This window comes from Oncorhynchus clarkii, chromosome 13 (genome assembly GCF_045791955.1).
Source record: "Oncorhynchus clarkii lewisi isolate Uvic-CL-2024 chromosome 13, UVic_Ocla_1.0, whole genome shotgun sequence".
In the NCBI taxonomy this organism is placed as follows: Eukaryota; Metazoa; Chordata; class Actinopteri; order Salmoniformes; family Salmonidae; genus Oncorhynchus; species Oncorhynchus clarkii.
In genome coordinates, this window is record NC_092159.1 from 49,129,067 (window position 1) to 49,149,087 (window position 20,021).

The 20,021-nt window shown below is 41.9% G+C and overlaps 2 protein-coding genes across 2 annotated transcripts; both read left to right on the forward strand.

The window, feature by feature from the left end:
• Positions 1-4,626: 4,626 nt before the first annotated feature.
• LOC139424011 (ectonucleotide pyrophosphatase/phosphodiesterase family member 7-like) lies at positions 4,627-10,064 on the forward strand. Its single transcript, XM_071175690.1, has 6 exons — positions 4,627-4,960; positions 5,440-5,585; positions 5,816-6,448; positions 8,029-8,257; positions 8,473-8,596; positions 9,459-10,064. The coding sequence occupies exons 1-6, from the start codon at positions 4,714-4,716 to the stop codon at positions 9,511-9,513; spliced, it is 1,434 nt and encodes a 477-aa protein (XP_071031791.1). The 5' UTR covers positions 4,627-4,713; the 3' UTR covers positions 9,514-10,064.
• A 2,989-nt stretch (positions 10,065-13,053) lies between these two features.
• LOC139364957 (chromobox protein homolog 2-like) lies at positions 13,054-19,644 on the forward strand. Its single transcript, XM_071102232.1, has 5 exons — positions 13,054-13,345; positions 13,433-13,476; positions 14,765-14,830; positions 15,622-15,691; positions 15,789-19,644. Exons 1-5 carry the CDS (start codon positions 13,274-13,276, stop codon positions 17,226-17,228), a joined length of 1,692 nt encoding a protein of 563 aa, XP_070958333.1. The 5' UTR covers positions 13,054-13,273; the 3' UTR covers positions 17,229-19,644.
• The last annotated feature ends 377 nt before the right edge of the window (positions 19,645-20,021 follow it).

Here is a 20,021-nt window from a genome sequence, read left to right on the forward strand (position 1 = left end):
GTCTGCTATGCTGGCTCTGTTGCTGAGCAATGCCGGCAGGGAGGAATACGTATGAGAACTAACTGAAGCTATATTAGTGGGCAAAAAGCCTACATTCAACATCACTACCTCCCCTGCTCCAAACCATAATAATATCCCAGATGCAAAAACATACAAGTGATGAATCTATTGTTTAGAATACAGAAACCACATTTCACACTGTATCAGCATGAGCTATATGAATGTGACATGCAATCTCAACATAATTAACCATACACACAATTATAGTAGTGGCCGTCGGTCTGGCACAGTGGATACTGAGCTAAATGCTTATTTGTGTGCAACCTGATAGAGGGCTATTCATGCATCAAATGTCTGTTTACTTACAATTCAAAACACAGAGAGTGGGCTCTCTGAACATTGGCCTGTACTTGACCCCATGATTATCAGCCACCAAACAGTACATGCTCAAACAAACAGCATGCTAGTCATTTAAACCTTATCGATCAAATCAAATCAAATCAAATTTATTTATATAGCCCTTCGTACATCAGCTGATATCTCAAAGTGCTGTACAGAAACCCAGCCTAAAACCCCAAACAGCAAGCAATGCAGGTGTAGAAGCACGGTGGCTAGGAAAAACTCCCTAGAAAGGCCAAAACCTAGGAAGAAACCTAGAGAGGAACCAGGCTATGTGGGGTGGCCAGTCCTCTTCTGGCTGTGCCGGGTGGAGATTATAACAAAACATGGTCAAGATGTTCAAATGTTCATAAATGACCAGCATGGTCGAATAATAATAAGGCAGAATAGTTGAAACTGGAGCAGCGGCACAGTCAGGTGGACTGGGGACAGCAAGGAGTCATCATGTCAGGTATTCCTGGGGCATGGTCCTATGGCTCAGGTCCTCCGAGAGTGAGAAAGAAAGAGCGAATTAGAGAGAGCATATGTGGGATGGCCAGTCCTCTTCTGGCTGTGCCGGGTGGAGATTATAACAGAACATGGCCAAGATGTTCAAATGTTCATAAATGACCAGCATGGTCGAATAATAATAAGGCAGAACAGTTGAAACTGGAGCAGCAGCACAGCCAGGTGGACTGGGGACAGCAAGGAGTCATCATGTCAGGTAGTCCTGACATGTACTCGATGAGTACTTGGAAATGAAACCTAGGGGAAATGGTTCAGTTAAAGACTGAACAAAGTCGGTTCATGACAAGGAATACCACATTTAATCTAATGGAATGTTTCAATCAATAACATGTAATGTGTACTGTATCTCTCGTAGAAGACAGAGCGCTCCAACTACCAAATGGGTGGACAGACTGAAAATAAGATCCATACAATTTGAGAGAGTTTCACTGTATTGTTTAGTGTGATTGTATCCTTAGTTGTAATCTCTATGTGGTGCAATAGTATTATATGGGCAGCAGGGAGTGCTAAAGACAAATAACACACTTTCCCACAAGATACAAAAATAGAGATGTAACATAATTGTGAGGGTCACATAAAGTTTCCCTGCCCCTGAAGTTCAGTGTGTGTGTTTTTTGATAAAGTTCTCATGGCAGAGATCTGAGAGTCTCCCTTGCTCTCAACAGTCCTAAATGCTGCACCAAATCTTGCTGACGTTGGACTAGGGATGGAGTTAATACGAAACAGCTACTGAATATGAATGAGGTAAATGAGAGCTGATGAATGTTATCCCTTATCTCCGTGAAGATTAGATACTTCCCTTGAACTCCCGCCAAGGACAAAAGAAAGAACCCATTTGAAGGGCTAGCTTGTCAGGGAATTTGATCGACATTGATAAAGTAGCGTCATAAACCAGTGAGTGATATACAGTACAGTGTCTGGAAGGGTACATGATTTGATGTAAAGCGCTAGAAAAACAGATGCCACAGCCAATAGTTTTGTTTTGTTGGTTGTTTGTCCATGGTCATGGTGGCAAATTCCAAATCTAAAAGGTTATTTAGCACTAGCCCGAAGCTAAAAACACATTGAGGAGTGAGTTATTAAAAGGAATATGTCTTTGTTAGGGGAACGTAGTGGGAGAAATACTTTCGGTGCTACTCCAAAAGATATGATATGTGACTCTGTTCACGCCAGGTGAACTGAGCAGGAATTAACGACTTTGGTGAAACTCCACATGATTATTGCATTTCCATTTCCATGTGTTTCCCTTGCATTCCGTAGCATCTATGAATCACATGTCCAGCCTATGCAAATGGAAGAACCAAGAACACGGATGGTTCCGGATGTTGTGGGATTCTCTCTTGTGTTTACAGAACAACTGAGGGGTATACTACGTACATAGCGAGATGTACCCAGGCTTTTCTGAAATGAACTAGCTTCAGATCGCTCCACATTCCAGCTCAGGCTACATCTGTACTACGACGGTGGATATTGCTCATCTGCCTGCCGCTAACTCTAGCAGGCTTGTAACTGCGCATGCATGTATCGTTGCAGCCTATGTAAGAATGCTGTTCATTGACTATAGCTCAGCCTTCAACACCATAGTACCCTCCAAGCTCATCATTAAGCTTGGGGTCCTGGGCCTGAACCCCACCCTGTGCAACTGGGTCCTGGACTTCCTGACGGGCGGCCGCCAGGAGGTGAAGGTAGGACACAGCATCTCCACTTTGCTGATCCTCAACACAGGGGCCCCACAAGGGTGCATGCTCAGCCCCCTCCTGTACTCCCTGTTCACCCATAACTGCGTGGCCACACACGCGGCTCAACTCAATCATCAAGTTTGCAGAGGACACAATAGTAGTAGGCTTGATTACCAACAATGATGAGACAGCCTACAGGGAGGAGGTAACGGCCCTGGCGGAGTGGTGCCAGGAAAATAACCTCTCCCTCAACATCAACAAAACTAAGGCGCAACAGCGCCTCTTCAACCTCAGGAGGCTGAAGAAATTTGTCTTGGCCCCTAAGACCCTCACAAACTTTTACAGATACACAACTGAGAGCATACTGTCGGGCAGTATCAGCGCCTAGTACGGCATCAGCACCGCCCGCAACCGCAGGGTTCTCCAGAGGGTGGTGAGATCTGCACAACGCATCACCGGGGTAAACTTTTAGACAATGCCACTCCGACATTGCTCGTCCTAATATTTATATATTTCTTAATTCCATTATTTTACTTTTAGATTCATGTGTATTGTTGTGAACTGTTAGATACCACTGCACTGTTGGAGCTAGGAACACAAGCATTTCGCTACACCCGCAATAACATCCCCTAAATGCATCCTGTCCTTAATAAATATGTAATGTCATAGGTATTTTAATATAACTATTTTTGAACACAAAAAAAAAGATAAATAAAATATTGAATCGGTCGTCATCCTCAAATGAAGGGAATAATTACGCAATGTTTGCAAGAGGGTGGCAATCTGATTTCATTGGTCCTCAACCAGCGACTCGGACACTTCATTCAGGATAAACTGAGTTATGCCGAGGTTTACATGGAAGACGGCAAAACAAATGTCATTGTTTTCAATGAAAGCATGACGGTAAATACCGCTGAGCCTGGCGGTGAATGCCGTCATCCGCCACGGTAGACGGGACTTGCCGCCAAAGTTCTGACTTTTGCAGTCTGCCGTAGCGTTGTTTTCTGTCTGTTTAGTGAAATCATCATAGCAACGCATACCGTCGTGCTGGCTTGCTTTTACCATCACTATCTTTCCTGCATTCTTTTCCCGCCATGCCGACGGGTATGACGGTATTTGCATATTAGTCCTAAGTCATGCTGCGTTTAGACGAGGGACAGCATTTAACGTCGTGCTCTCATTGAAAACAATGACATCTAGTTTGCTGTCTATCTCGTACCATCTAAACGCAGCATTAGCCTCCCCAGAGAAGGTTATTTCTGGAATATTCATTGCCATAGAAAGTTACCTGGCTAACTCCTCAAACCAGCTACTTCTGTGAGATCAGGATATCAGGATTCAAGGTTGTTATTAGATTAGGATAGTTCTGTCCTTGTGCTGTTCTTGTCTATTAAGGTTATATATTATGTCATGTTTTATGTTTTGTTTGGACCCCAGGAAGTGTAGCCAATGTTTAGCAGTAGCTAACGGGGATGCTAATAAAATACTAAACTAAATAGTAAATACTACCAGGTTACGGTTTCCCTAGAGACTGGAGTTCACTGATGAAGAGGTACATCCTCTCATTTTCTTCTCAATTTTCTAGGCGTCAGATCGATCATGTACCATCCACACTCAAGGTGAAATCCATACGTGTCATTCCCCTTTGTCAATTATTCACTAGAAACTCAGAAAGGCGGATGGACAAACAGACAGACAGACGGGCAGACAAAATGGATTAACGGACAGGCAGACAAAGTCCATGAACATAACAGCCAAGCGGACAGTCTTGTTTACAACATTCTGGAACTGATTTAATATCTTGCAATCACAATAAAAGAGATTTCCTATACAAGCACAGGAACAAACATTGGATGGTAATTACACAGTACATAACAGCATAATCAAGCACCATGCATAAATGTGCTGAGCAAACATCCATCTAATCAACTAGATACTATATGATCAGATAAGATGAAACTTTGATCACATGCTGCTGGCACAGGGAAGGGAAATGTGCTCAGGTGTAATGAGAAGGGGAGGGGCTTTAAGGCTTTAACCGTGAGGTGCTGGAGTCGGTGTATAGCAACAGCCTGCATACCCAAGGATCGGAGTAAAGTGACAGTCTCAGCTCTGTGTCGTACCCACTATGTTGTGGACAGTGAGTCTCTTCCTCCTGTTGGCCGCGTCCTCTTCAGGTGTACCGCTGGATAGATACAGCACCAAAGGCCAGCATAAAGTACTGCTCGTCTCCTTCGATGGCTTCAGGTGGGACTATGACCGCGATGTGGACACGCCGAATCTGGACACAATGGCCAAAGACGGGGTCAAGGCCAGATATGTGACCCCACCTTACCTCACCATCACCAGTCCCACACATTTCACCCTCCTAACAGGTACCTTCTGTAGATCGATACCCAGGCACAACACTTTTCTACAGGCTCCAAGAGAGCAGTGATTCTGTGGAGGTTCATGTTCATGTCATGGTGGTCCTTTTTTCTCTCCAATTATTGGATCACAAGTCATTCCCAGTTTAGTTTATAAGAATTGTGAATGTGACTGGAAAAAATGAATTAACTGTAATTCAATGTCCCAGGGTCCAGCAGACTTCAGAGTTGAGTAAGATGATTATGTTGGGAAGGCTGAAGGAGGAATTTCTATTTTCCTTCTCCTTCTCATTTTTGACTCTTGAATCATCAGTGCCAGTTTAAAAGACATTTTAACTTCCTTGAAATTAAATTCCTTTAATCTCCAGTGTCGGCCGTAAGACCTTGTCCTAGAAGCGCCATGGCACTCACAGGCTATAAAGTTGATAGAATTTGTCATGTGAATGTGGCAGACTGAATATTGAGAGATTGACAGTGACTCTTTTCAGGGCGCTACATTGAAAACCATGGGGTGATCCACAACATGTGGTTCAACATCACCACCAGTGAGAAACTGCCTTACTATGCTACCCAGTTTAAGAATGAGTGGTGGGACAACGGCACTCTACCCATCTGGATCACAGCCCAGAGACAGGTCAGAATGATTTAAGATGCACCTTCATCTTAAAACATTCCTGCATTTTCTTTACATTAATACAAATCAAATCAAATGTTATGTCAATGCAAATAGTCTGGATAGTCATTTAAATGTCTGTGCATATATGCATGTACGGTGTGTGTGAGTGTTGTATGTAAGACTGTGTGTGTGTAAGACAGTGTGTGTGTGTGCGTGACACCTCTCTTCATCCCCATTTGTATATTCAGGGCCTGAGGGCCGGCTCTCTTCACTTTCCTGGCACGCAATCCACCTACCAGGGAGAGACGCAGACAGTGAAGGAAGTGGAACCACGGTTTTATGACTACAAAAACGAGACAAAATGGCAAGAGAACGTAGAGAAGGTGATGGGCACCTGGTTCAGTGAGATGGACCTGGACTTTGTGTCACTGTATTTTGGGGAGCCTGATGGCACAGGCCACAAATACGGGCCTGATTCCCCTGAGCGGAGGGAGATGGTCAAGCAGGTGGACAGAACAGTGGGCTACATCCGCAGCTTGGCTGAACAAAACGGACTTGCCGATAGTCTCAACATCATCATCACCGCTGACCATGGGATGAGCAATGTGTACCGTAACGGCTTGGTGAAGGAGATCACCCTTTCCAGGATCCCCGGATTCTCCTTCAGAGATATAGCCTTTCACCTGGTGGACTTTGGGCCCTCTGGGATGCTGCTTCCCAAGAAGGGCATGCTGGATAAGGTCTACAACGCCCTGAAGGGGGCGCACCCTCACCTTCATGTCTTCAAGAAGGAGGAGATGCCCAAGCGCCTTCACTTTGCTAATAACAACCGCATCCTACCCATCATTCTCTTCTCTGACCCTGGATATGTCATTAACGGGGTGGGTTCATAGCATGTCTCTATAGTATTTAGTAATAGTAGTTCGCTTAAACAAATGAAGACGTGTTTTTTTAAGGGTTTCCATCACGCACAGAACCAATTTCATGCACACAAAAAGTGAAATAAAGGCACACTTTTACTTTTGTGAGACTAAACAGGCATATTGTTGTAGACTTTCCAATTCCATGCTTTAATGTGAATTACTGATTAGAGGATTGGCCTCAGTGAACATAGTATGAGCAAAGAAGCTGGTTTAAAAATAACCATGTAGCCTATACGGTATATCTTTAGGCATCTAGAATATTTAATAACTTCTATAATATACAGTACAGTTTGGCACAACCTCATGCATCCCCCTGCATGCATTATGTGATTTCTGATAACATGCCATATTTCAATGGACTACAAATATTGAAGGAATTACCAAGTGAATTTGGTTTGTAGCGATGGAGAAAATGGAATCTTTTAGACCGGAAACAAGGAATTCAACTCTAATCTTAATACATTACAATTTTAATCAAGTGCATTACCACCTTCCCAGGATAATGCAGGTTTGGCTGATGGCATGCAGAGCTCTCTAATGCTTCATGAAGATATTCATGCCACAAAATTCAACATTAGCATTTACATTTGGCTTAACCCTGCTGCCTGCAACTTTACCACTCCATTGAGTGATACCAAATCATTAAAAAATCTGATTCTCATTTTTGCATATGAGAGATGGCCACTACACATCAACATACTGTAAAACAGAAATAGCTAAATTACAAACGTTTTCAAATGCTATACTGACAGTAACCCATCAGAGGAAGTGATCACACCTGAACGCATATAAACTCATTGAAGGCTGTGGTACCAGTGAGGGTATGTGGTAGAGTTCAGTTGATCTTCAGTGTAAAGTCTAATTATCAAAATACATAAGTTTAGTGTATTTGACCCTCTTGTGTCTCCTGTTTACGGACCCTTTATTTAGACATTTCAAAAGATTCTCCTCTCAGTTTTATCAAAGCAAATGTTATGCATGTTCAGAGAAGGGTTACATAATATCTATGGTAATTAGCCTACCTTCTCCCTGTGTATCTAAATATATCAGTATATATATTTTCTGTGAACAAAGTGAAGATAAAAAAGTGTCCGTATAACTGTATCGCTTGCTGTTCATACAATCCATCGTAATATCCATTTCATGATCAAAGTAGTTGTCCTGAATGACCAAAGGAACTATGTGATGTTTAGGCCTCCTTAGTTTATGAAAGGATTCCCTCTTAACCTGATTAACAGTCCTTTTAACAGTATGTGTCTAATAATGGAGAACAGGGAAATTCTCCCGTTTCGGTTCTTATAAGCACTGAGCAGATGTACTGGTTGCTCAAGCAACCCTTTCCTTCAGTTAGTCAACATCTCCCTCTGCTGTCCAGTTGAGAGTACATCATAGAAAGACAAGTTGGACTTCAGGCTTCCCATTATGATGATCAATATGAATTGCAACATTCTGATCATTCACGATTTCACTTCTCCTACTCTAAATGGACTCCTACAGATTTGATCACCCTGACTCTTCTTGGCTCTTTGTCTCTAAAGTTCCTCCCAGTGCAGTTCAACGTGGGGGAGCATGGCTTTGACAACGAAGAAATGGACATGAAGCCCTTCTTCAGGGCTGTGGGCCCGGCGTTCCAAAAGAACCTGGAGGTGGGCCCCTTTGAGACAGTGAACATATACCCCTTGATGTGTCACATACTGGGCATCAAGCCTGATCCCAATGATGGCCACCTGGATGCCACAAAACACATGCTGGTCTCTGCCACAGAGGGTAAGTTTATATCAGGCTAATGACCCAAAAAAGTGTGTTACACCTGCTCCTTCATTACACAGCCAAAGTAATCTATTGTCTAACGCAATGTATATAGAATGTACAAATATGCAACAAATTACAAAATTAAATAAAAATGAGATTAATAATGTGCCATTGACATCCATGTACACAAATCAAATGACATTACATTTGTATTACGTCTCGTATTTCAGACCTCCGTCAGGACATAAAATCAAATATCTTTGTTGGATTGGCAGCAGTGGCTGGATTTCTTGTTGTGGTCTTCATAGCTGTTGTGTCATTTAATGCATTCAAGAAGGAGAAAAATGATAGAAGGTATGTATGTCTGAATATTTATACAAATGAATGGGAATTGGAAAATGTGAAGAATACTTGCCTGCACAATCTGATATATAGAAATGTGTGCAATGTGTCTAAGCATGTAATAAGAGAAAAACATAGAAATTGACTAACCACAGATACAGGCTCAGATATGGTTTCATTCTCCTAATGGTTAAAGGGCAAATGATACCTCAAACATACAGTATTAAAATAAACAAGCAGACAGATATTTGCCCACTGGCAAATACATAGAATTGCAAACAACTTTCCTTTAAATGCTTCATTTCTTTTGTTTACTGCCAATGTTGGATTCTGCCAGTCTCTCCGCTTCTGCCACGGTTTCTTCCTCTGCCATAACTCAAGACAATAATGGACTGATTGGAAGCTTTCTATAGTTAAGGTGTAATTCCTAGAGACAGGTAAACAAACTGAACGAGTCAAGCGGTGGAAACAATCTGTCAGGGGTAAAAAAAACTAAAAGAACAAGCCAAGTGCTTGGTCTGTTAATACACTTGATGGTCAGGGTAGATATGGGCTGTCAATTAGGGATAGAGACTGATGTTTTGCATGCTGGCTGAGCTCCGGATTGATCTCAATCTGTTCACGTCCTGTTGCTGATTGTAGTCAGCGGGATACTGACTCTGCAGAGGCCTAGTTGGATAATATGGTGCAGATAGGCTACATAAAGTTATACATTCTGTAAACAAGAATGCTTGGGTATTAATGATTTAAACATGTCATTGGTTTAGTCCTCAAACTGAATGTGAAATTTACATTTTAGAGAACTAGGATAACCCTGTGTCAACATTCATTCTGAATAATTGGGAAGAAGTTATCATTTTTTCCTATGTTTCAGCTCTGAGAAGTCAGTGCTTCCAGGGGGAAAGGAAGTGACTCAAACTGCCCTTTAAACTGCACCCCAAGTGAAATCTGAAATGGATAAACAAAGGGACGTCACTACTTATGACATACACCCTAAAAACCACCTCATCACAGACTAGTGCAACCCCTCCATGTTGAGACTGACACCCTGCAGACTGACCAGAGAGGTTTTTTTCCTTGCGAATGTAAGCCCTTACAGTCACCATGCCACCTGGGACAACTTATGCTTATGACATTTTCTAAAAGGATGTATTTTCTAAACAATGATTGGTGCCATGATACACTGAGATCAGTAGACTCCAGCTACACTAAAACAACACATCTGAAACTAAGTCACTGGACAAAACCAGTTCAAAAAGTGACAAATTGTATACTCTGACATCAGTGCAGACATGCATTATATGAAAGATGGAAATCAGAAATGGATTTATAATTAAACTAGTTATATTTTTCAAAATCCTGTCAACTAACAAAATAATTGTTTGTGTTTTTGTTCTGGATGGCAGTGAGTGAGTGGAGTGAACCTATAGGTTTCTGTATAAATAAGTTATATAAATAAAGTAATGGAAATACCTTTCAATAGTCTGAATGGGTTCTTTGTTTAGGGGAAAAAAATCCTGTACATTAACACTGTGCCAAAGTTTTAGGCAGGTGCGAAAAAATGCTGTTAAGAATGCTTTCAAAAATAGACATTCATTTATATTTATCAATTAACAAAATGCAAAGTGAATGAACAGAAGAAAAATCTGCATCAAATGAATATTTGGTGTGACCACCCTTTCTCTTCAAAACATCAATTATTCTAGGTACACTTGCAGACAGTTTGAAGGAACTTGGCAGGTAGGTTGGCTCAAATATCTTGGAGAACTAACCACAGTTGTGGATTTAGGCAGCCTCAGGTGCTTCTCGTGCTCCATGTAATCCCAGATTGATCTCAACATAGAGTCTGGACTCTGTGGGGGCCATACTGTCACTTCCAGGACTCTTTCACGCTGAAGATAGAGAAAGCCGTTAAGAACTGTGTGTTTGGGGTCGTTGTCATGCTGCAGAATTCATTTGGGGACAATCAGATGCCTCGTTGATGGTATTGCATGATGGATAAGTATCTGCCTGTACTTCTCAGCATTGAGGAGACCCATTAATTCTGACCAAATCCCCAACTCCATTTGCAGAAATTAAGCTCCAAACTTGCAAGAAATCTCCACCATGCTTCACTGTTGAACCCCCGCCATGCTTCACTTGCCTGCAGACTCTCATTTGTGTACCGCTCTCCAGCCCTTCAGCGAACTAACTGCCTTCTGCTACAGCAAAACTCAGTCCAGAGCACCTGCTGCCATTTTTCTGCACCCCAGTTCCTGTGTTTTCGTGCATAGTTGAGTCACTTGGCCTTGTTTCCACATCAGAGGAATGGCTTTTTGGCTGCAAGTCTTCCATGAAGGCCACTTCTGACCAGACTTCTCCAGACAGTAGGTGGGTGCACCAGGGTCCACTTTTCTGCCAATTCTGAGCTGATGGCACTGCTGGACATCTTCCGATTGTGAAGGGAAGTAAGCATGATGTGTCTTTCATCTGCTGCAGTAAGTTTCCTTGGCCAACCACTGCGTCTACAGTCCTCAATGTTGCCCCATTTCTTTGTTTTCTTCAAAAGAATTTGGACAACACATCTGAAAACCCCTGTCTGCCTTGAAATGTCTGCCTGGAAGAGACATTGCTGATGCAGTATAACTACCTTGTGTGTTGTTGCTGTGCTCAGTCTTTCCATCGTGTATGACTTTAACAGTAAACTGTCTTCAGCAACCTCACCTGGTTAGCTGAGTTTGGCTGTTCCTCACGCAGTTTTATTCCTCCTACACAGCTGTTTCTGTTTCAGTTAATGATTGTGTTTCAACCTACATATTGAATTGATGGTCATTAGTACCTGTTTGGCATAATTGTTTAATAATACACCTGACTATATGTCTACAAAATCCCTGACTTTGTGCAAGTGTACCTAGAAGAATTGATGCTGTTTTTAAGGCAAAGGGTGGTCACACCAAATATGGATTTGATTTAGATTTTTCTTCTGTTCACTCACTTTGCATTTTGTTAATAGAAAAAAATGATCTATTAACATGTCTATTTTTTACAGCATTTTTTCACACCTGTCTAAAACTTTTGCACAGTACTGTATTTCTTGACATGACCTTACAGATATATTTTATATATATTGTCATTTGATGATATATCAACTTGATTTAAGATGGTGATTACTAATTGTTAAAATAATATGTGAAAATACAACACGTGACAAGATAATTATCTAAATTAATAGGAAATTACATCGAAAATCTGCATTTTAACTTTTTTAATTATACTGTAAATTATGACAAACTATCATTACAGGTCATCATTATGCTAGTGAACATTACCAGAAGAGTAATACAATTAGAATAAAGTAACAGGCCTGACTAAAGGCCTTCCATTTTAAATAATAGAAAAGGAATTGGGTATGGGGGGGAAAGTTCTATTTTTCATACAAAGCTTTCAGTAACATATTTTCCAGGGAAAACTCCAATAGAGTACCACAGTACGAGTCATTATACCCATAAAACCTAGCGGTCAAACAGGGAAATGGGTCCAATCATTTTTCCACCATTCATTTTTCCCATAGGGGGTTTTAGTAACACTTAAAATAAGGGCTGTGTTTTGTGTAGGCTTACCCTGGCGTGACATGTTGATAACCATGTAAATCTCTCTTGGACAAGGTGACTTTTATCAATACATTCGCCTGTATTTACCCCACAAAAATGAAATAATAATTAGCTACAAATACCATGATGATCTGGACGAGACTGCCGAATCGAGGCAAAGGTAAGAATCTCTGGATTAACTATCTAATGTTGGCTAAATGTAGTAATGAATAAATTGGCTAAACTTCTGTTAGACAAGGTGTCAGCTAGAGATGACATGCAGGAGCTTGCAGGGCTTTGTAGTATTGCATTATGCTAATTAGCATTTTCGAATCAGAGAGTAAATAGAGCCAATTATATTTATAAAAGTCACCTTGCCCGAGAGGTTTATATGGTTTTCAAAACGTCACGCCAGGGTAAGCCTACATAGAGCGCAGCCCTTATTTTTAAGTGTTTCTAAAATCCACTATGGGAAAAATGAATGGTGGAAAAATTATTGGAACCATTTCCCTGTTTGACCGCTAGGTTTTGTGGGTATTGTGACGCTGCCACTGTGGTGCTCAATAAACCACAACAGAGAGGAAGAGGTGAATGGAGAGTTTACTCCGCCCAAAATCTGTCCACGAAACAGGCCACGGAGTGAGGCATTTTTGCATGGAGGTCAATGAGTGTCCAATTTGGTCAACAACAGATGTAATTGCTAATTTCTTACATGAGGCTTATTTGATCTGTTCTAAGTTTCATAATGGTTATGTTGTTAGGAATTCGCTGATATGTGGACGCACGTGGCATTTCGGAAACAAAAACGACTTTATATTGTTGTTCAGACACGTATCTGCCCTTTCATTGGCTATAATGTTCTCACCTGATCTGGCCTCCTCCCTCCCGCCTTCCATCTTTGAGGACATGTAGTTCCATCGCTTAAGCCGTCACTCAATTATCTTGTCAATATAATAGAACATTTTTGACCACAATATGTGAAAACGATTTGATTGGTCACACGTCGAGGTGTGACGTTTACAGGGACGGTAACTGCCAAGGGACAAGCTTCGAGAATGCGTTTTCTTTCCGCCCTCTTTTCCATTCTTTTCATAAAATACTAGAGTAGGCAAGAGCGAACATGGAGGAATTGAGCGCCGTAGGAGAACAGGTTTTCGACGCTGAATGCATCCTGAACAAACGACTAAGAAAGGTTAGATGTTGTAAAATATAATTTTCTCATATCCCAAAATATTTTCTGCCCACAGTTTGGTAACATTTCCCTTTTCTATTTTCGCAGGGGAAGTTAGAGTTTCTTGTAAAGTGGAGGGGATGGTCATCCAAGTAAGTACAAGTGGTGCTGCAGCTGCGAGTGCAGCCTCAAACAATGAAAACAACAACAACGTGTCGCTTTTTGCTTCACTGTTGTAGTAAAAGGATTCATACATGACCTACATTCGCTCGAAAACATGCTACACGTGAAAACGAGAAATTATGGGTTTACGCTTGCCTCCTCCTACTACTACTATTATTATTATTATTATTATTGGTTTTAAGGTTTGGAAATTAACCTAGTTAGTTATGCAAATCAAACAGATCGTTTAGGGTTTTGGTTTCTCATATTCAATATCTGCTGGTTTGTCTATTTGAAATTTTCTCAGTAATTAGGCCACACAAACTAGGCTATAGAAACTCATATTTGATCACTCTCTTACTGGAGCTCTAGCTAGTGGTTTATCAATCCAGCTTTATATTATATGCTTTATTGATAAATAAATTACAAGCGGGAGTTGGTAGAGGTTTGCGTTGGGAAACGTATGCCGAGTCTCAAACACATCCCACAAACTACAGTGTCCAGTTGGTACACTTGCCTAATTTTTGTGATGGTTGTTTAAATGTATATGATAATGTGATATAGTTTATTTATTGCCTAACGTGACTCGGTAGTATACATAGAATCTTCGTAAATCAGTCCCCCCCCCCCCCCCCTTTCGGGCGCTCCAGCTGCCAGCGTGTCCTTGTCACAGTTGCCCTTTCCCTTGTCCCTTCTGTTTCATTGTTGCTATTAATCCCATCATCAATGGGCATTCTGCCTGTCACTCACACCCCGTTCTTAACCCAAATCCTCACATTGCTGTCGGATTCTGCCAGCGCCATCGACTTGGTCAAGTTATTTACGTGTTGTGATATAAACAGGTAAGACGTGGTTGGTGGAAATTATAATGTGCATGCCAATTCGCGATCTCTTTCTACATTAACTCAGTATTGGCCCTTTTGAGATTCTCTGATTCCTGTGAAGGCGGCAGATCCTACACACTTGGTTTTAAATAAACTTCTCTCCTTATCTTCCCCCTTTGCTATGTGGTTAACCCTCCCACTCACAGCTCTTTGCATATGCCTCCTATCTCTACACTAGGTTACACTAGGCCTCTTATCTCACAGTCACTAGGGTATAGGTTATACTAGGTCTCTAGTCACTAGGTTAGGTTACACTAGGCCTACATTTCATTAGTGGTACACTGGTCCAATCAGTGCATTGACTAACTTGTATCATCAACTTTTACCAAAAAGTACTGTGGACATTTTTAAGTGATTTTAGTATTTTGATGGACATATTTTCCTTTTGCTTCAGGCACAATAGCTGGGAGCCCCAAGCGAACATCCTTGACCCAAGATTATTGGCTGCATTTAACAAGAGGTGAGTTTCTATTTGCCCAGGACCTCACTGAGTGAGCTATCCACTATATCCAAACAATGCCCTCTGAAATGCTCCAGCAGGGGTTAACAGTGCCTCATTCAAGCCAATGTGGAGCCCACAGATAGGCATACAATCTGTGTTTTCAGGCTGTAAACACATCGATATGAGTTTAGGCTTCCCCAACCCTTCAAGTTTTATTTGATGGTCGTTCGGTTCAATATACATTTGATATAAAAATACATTATTTTGAATTGGTAATGGATAAAATAATGAATTTGTAAAATAAAAGGAGTCATAAGTGCCAGTTCATCTTAAAACTGAAGCAGGGAAATATTTAATTTCAAATGTATACTTTCCTTTGCAAACATACATTTGTAGAAGGATAACAACAATTTAAACACATATACAGCAGGAAATGAGGGGGTGGAACAAATACAGCAACCAAATTTCCAAAAGTGAAAGCGTATCTAATGTTTTCAGATGAGCATCTGGGGATTTTTACTGCAACCCCTGATTTGTTTTTGCCCAGCATTGGGCGTTGCAAGACCAGACAATACTTCACGAGATGTTACTTGTAAAAAATTCTGTCTTGCCATGAACACACAGTCCATATGTCTCTGTCAAGAAGAAGGCTACAAGTTTTGGTTCACAGTGTATATGTTTAGTGTGAGAATACCCTCTCCTCAGATGGTTTCCAAAACACTCAACAGTGCTCGGTCTGTATCCTTGACTCCTGCTCTACTTCTACCAAACTACTGCTGAAGACTGTTTCCTATATTTTGTTTTTACAGTGAACAAGAAAAGGAAATCCTGATCTGCAAGAGAGGGAAAAGGCCGAGGGGGAGACCTCGAAAAGTTGTGGTATGCTTTTCTCAAGACCTTTACAAATATTGAAAAGTATTTTCTACCAAAATGTCATAAATATAATGTAATATGACTTCTCTCTTCCTCATTTCAGGAAACTGTGCCTGAAGTGTCAAAGTCAAGCAGCTCTTCGTCATCTTCGTCTGGCTCATCATCGTCATCTTCTTCCTCTTCCTCCTCATCTGATGATGATGACGACGATGATAACAACGATAGAAAGGCAAAGCCAGGTCCCAGAACACGGGAGCTCCACCCCGTCCCTCAGAAGAAAGCACAGATTGTTGTGGCTAAGCCGGAGCCCCCGAGGAAGAAGCGAGGCAGGAAAGCACTGCCTGCAGAAATGAAGGCCATTCAACAGAACAAGGGCCAGCGCAAGATCATAAAGACAGTTACCAAAGACTCCCCTGCAGACCTCCGAGGTGGAATCAAGAAACCCTTTCACCCAGCCAGCTTCACCTTCATGGGGTTGAACAGCAGAGGCCCTCTGAGTGTCCAGGGCAGATGTTCCCTGGCCCAGGGTGGGACTACTAAAAACTCCATGAACACTGCAGCCTCTGGCCGGTCAAATACCTTAGCTTCTCTCTCTTTCAACCAGAGATCCAACCAGAGCAAGAGTCAAGCTTCTGACTTCAAACTGTCGGTCTCTGAAGTGGACAGTGGAGCAGGTTTGGACTTAAAAACGACTGCAAGCAAATCTCCTGGCGTAGCAGCGTTGAATTTGCATAACTCCAAACTCTCAACCAGCAATGGCAACCTGCAAGGAGCTTTTCAGCCACAGCTGGGTTCCCACAATGGGCAGAAGAAACCAGATGCCCCTGGGCAAACACCAGTGCAGCAGGTACCCAATAACAAAACTGCTGCCCCCTTCTCCACTCCTAAAGGCCCTGCCAACCAAGCTGCAAGCCTTCAGGCACTAAACCTGCAGAGTGTGAACAAATCAACACAGGGCAACGGTACTCCAGGCAATGGCACCGCGCCAGTGTCCAACCTGCGAAGCACCGCCAACCCAGCACGGAAAGACACAGTTGGTCAGTATGGTCTAGAGAAAAATCCTGTCCAGAGTCCTGCCACGCCTGGTGGACAACAGCCCAGAAAGAACCATCCTGGAGTTGATAAGGTCAAAGCGGAGGAGGTCAGTGAAACAGGTGTCATGACAGAGAGGCCTGAGAGGCTGACTTCAACAAGGGCCCAAGGGAGGGTTGAGAAGAGCATTGTCCAGAACACCTCCACAGAGGCCAGAGACATCCTGGGCAAGCGGGAGAGATCTGCCTCCAAAGACAGTGGCAAACAGGCCAAGGTCCTCCTGAGTGAGATGAGCACCGGTGAGGAGAGCACCTCAGACTCTGACCAGGATTCTCCCTACCCAAGTAACAGTCAGGACTTGTCCATCTCAGTCCAGACCGGCCAGGACTGGAAGCCCACTCACAGCCTTATCGAGCATGTGTTTGTTACTGACGTCACTGCCAATCTTGTCACTGTCACAGTCAAGGAGTCCCCAACCAGTGTGGGCTTCTTCAACATACATAATTATTGACTGAATACCGGAAATTGAGCTACCTAGCAAAGGGGCTGCAAAGTAGACAGCATAGGCCTTAAGTGGGGTATTGAATGAAGTAGATAAGTTAGAGCAGTGTTAATGCACATAGGTTTACTGCAGTGATGCGAAGTTTCCCCTTCTCTACAATGTATTCATCTGAAATCTGCAGACTTACTCTTTTGCTTTGCACTGTTAGTAAGACAATGTACTTTTGATATATTGTACACATGAAACAAAGCTAATCAACTGGAGGAAAGCTTTGTCTTAAGGGAACTATTCAGGGCCAGGTGTAAACTAGATTGGTAGCTTGTTTCATTACAAACTAGTAATGCAACTCTTAGGGATGTCATTATAATGTAGCTACCTCTAGTTTAATCCAGCTCTCGTTTTGTATTCAATATTCTTGTGAAGTTCTTCTAGAACGGAAAACTTGGAAGTACTGTTTTTTTTTCTCCCTCGAGTATATGATGTTGTGACCATTACAATCAATTTGCCAATTCACATTAGTGTAAAGCACTGTAGTCTTATGTGAAGTGTAAAATTCCAATGAAATGACAAATAATAGCAACATTTTCTGATTTGAAAATGTTGTAATTACTGGAAGAGCTCTTGAAGCTATAACATTAACAAAGAAGTTTGCAAGGCAAACCCGGTGTTGCATTGAGGACCAAGTTCTCATCGGTTGAAAATGAGTTTATTTCCCCAGTGCAGTCAGTCTTCAGTCAGTCTTGAAGTATTCCACCCAGGCTGGAGTACGAGGGAAGAAGATACACTATCTCTGTTCTCCCCTAGTGCTCAGATAAGACCGGTTACTGGCCGAGGTAACTCCTCTCCCTTCAGGTCTGTGCTCCCACAACCCCACTAGGGCATTCACTGGCGGGTGTACTCCTGTCACAACTGGTGATTATTATGGATGAGCCCAGTGAATAATTGCTGGAATAGATATGGCAGGACGGTGATGGACAGCACACCTGATGTGACTCCTCCACTAACCCAGCCATAGTACCCGTGAGGGGCCTCTTTGTGCCTTTATGAGTGCTGAGGGCAAGGGATTTCACTACTGTAGGAAGGGTGGATGCAAAGGAAACCCAACAATGAACTAACTGCCTGGTATTGTTTTTCCTTGACCACAAAAAACCACCAGATTGAGTGTTTAGCAGCTGGTGTTCAAAGTGTAGGCCGATGAAATGCTAGATATTTTCCTTTGTTACATGCAGTGTGCATACACACACACACCACAATCTCATTTTACTCGCCTGCATGGGATCAGGAGTTAGGCTCTGCTACCCACAGAAGAAAAATGTGTTTATCTGATGTAACTGAAAAGAAACCACAACGTCTACTGTCTTTCTGCTCCCTAGAGAGGAGTTTAGCTACACCACTTCAACTGAACTCCCCACTCTAATCATACTCTGCAGACCATGCTTTAAATCTTTTACTAAAATGAATCAACAAAGGCGTTACCCCAAAGAGAGCTAACGTGTCAGGTTTGCAGAGAAGGATGGTTATTCTAGTGCATCTGTTAATTATACACAGAGGTGGTAATCATTGCTCCCTACTTGTTTAAATCTTGCCACGCAGATGCACCGTGTTTGAAAGTGCTGTTGTGTCATGATGTAACCTATGTGGTAGTGTATTGTTTAAACAAATACAACAATATATATTTTTAGTGAGAATTCTGGAGACAAAACATTTGAGTGTGATTTGCCTCTCATACAGATCAGAGTAGCTAGGCATTGTCCAGACATGTTTATTCTTCAACTAGATTTACAATACTTACAGATTTACGGTCAAATTGACTAGACTAGGACCAGCAACCACTTAGGTGGTTTTAAGTGCTTGTATTCAGCTGTTTATGTTGATGGTTTCTATATGCCATAAACACTATTTGAGGCTATCTGGACCCTGGATTTGGAAAAATGTTCTCTCAAATATGTTCATATGCAAACATTACTGACATGATTCATCAGAAGCCTTGAAGGAAGACAAGGCATTGTGCCTTGATATGTGAGAAATGACCCTCATCCACAGGGGTTCTTAAATGTTAATGACATTTGACAATTTATGGGAGGATGGGGCACTTACAACTGGATTGCTTTGATAATTGTATCTCACATTTGACATTAGCTAGAGCCAGGCTACGGACTCCTGTAACAGTGGTTTTATGTTTTCCTCGCTCCATTTCTCAAACTATGACGCGAGGGAGTGAAGGCATACAAGAAAAGACAATTGTTGGGCTGTGGTCTTTACACATTTGTAATCTTCTTTTGATATACTAACCATTTCAACTGAAGGTTGTATTCTTCAAACTATTTATTTAAACGAGGTCTTCAGGATAGGACAATGTCACCAATCTTTGTATTGTGCATGTTGTCGTGATATTAACCTTTAATAAATAGTACTTTCTTAATAAGTCTGGTAATCATTTCTGTTTTCACTGATCATGTTGGGGGTGCCCCTTAATCCGCAACACATAATGCCAACCCAAGTCATACACTTTCTGTTAATTTGCCTTAGTATTAGAAATTCTGCTGAATTTAAATAGCCAATCGGAGTCTGAATTAAATTATTAGGTACGTGTCAGTGTGTGTTACAAAAATACTTTTCAAAAATACTCTTTGCAGGAGCCTCCTGAATATAATGTAGTTATTCATTCAGTCACTAGATGCTGCTGTTGCATTTCAAACAAGGCCCATTCAGAATGGCATACTATGTTTCTCCTCCTGTAGGTGTAACAGATGGATGGGTTCACCAATGTAAAGAGGGGTGAGCACTCACTCACACTCACGG

Coding starts and splice junctions, on each gene's coding strand:
- LOC139424011 (XM_071175690.1), top strand. CDS start 4,714: ATGTTGTGGACAGTGAGTCTCTTCCTCCTGTTGGCCGCGTCCTCTTCA. Junction 4,961..5,439: donor ACATTTCACCCTCCTAACAG/GTACCTTCTGTA, acceptor GACTCTTTTCAG/GGCGCTACATTGAAAACCAT. Junction 6,449..8,028: donor CTGGATATGTCATTAACGGG/GTGGGTTCATAG, acceptor TTGTCTCTAAAG/TTCCTCCCAGTGCAGTTCAA.
- LOC139364957 (XM_071102232.1), top strand. CDS start 13,274: ATGGAGGAATTGAGCGCCGTAGGAGAACAGGTTTTCGACGCTGAATGC. Junction 13,346..13,432: donor TGAACAAACGACTAAGAAAG/GTTAGATGTTGT, acceptor CTATTTTCGCAG/GGGAAGTTAGAGTTTCTTGT. Junction 14,831..15,621: donor TTGGCTGCATTTAACAAGAG/GTGAGTTTCTAT, acceptor TTGTTTTTACAG/TGAACAAGAAAAGGAAATCC.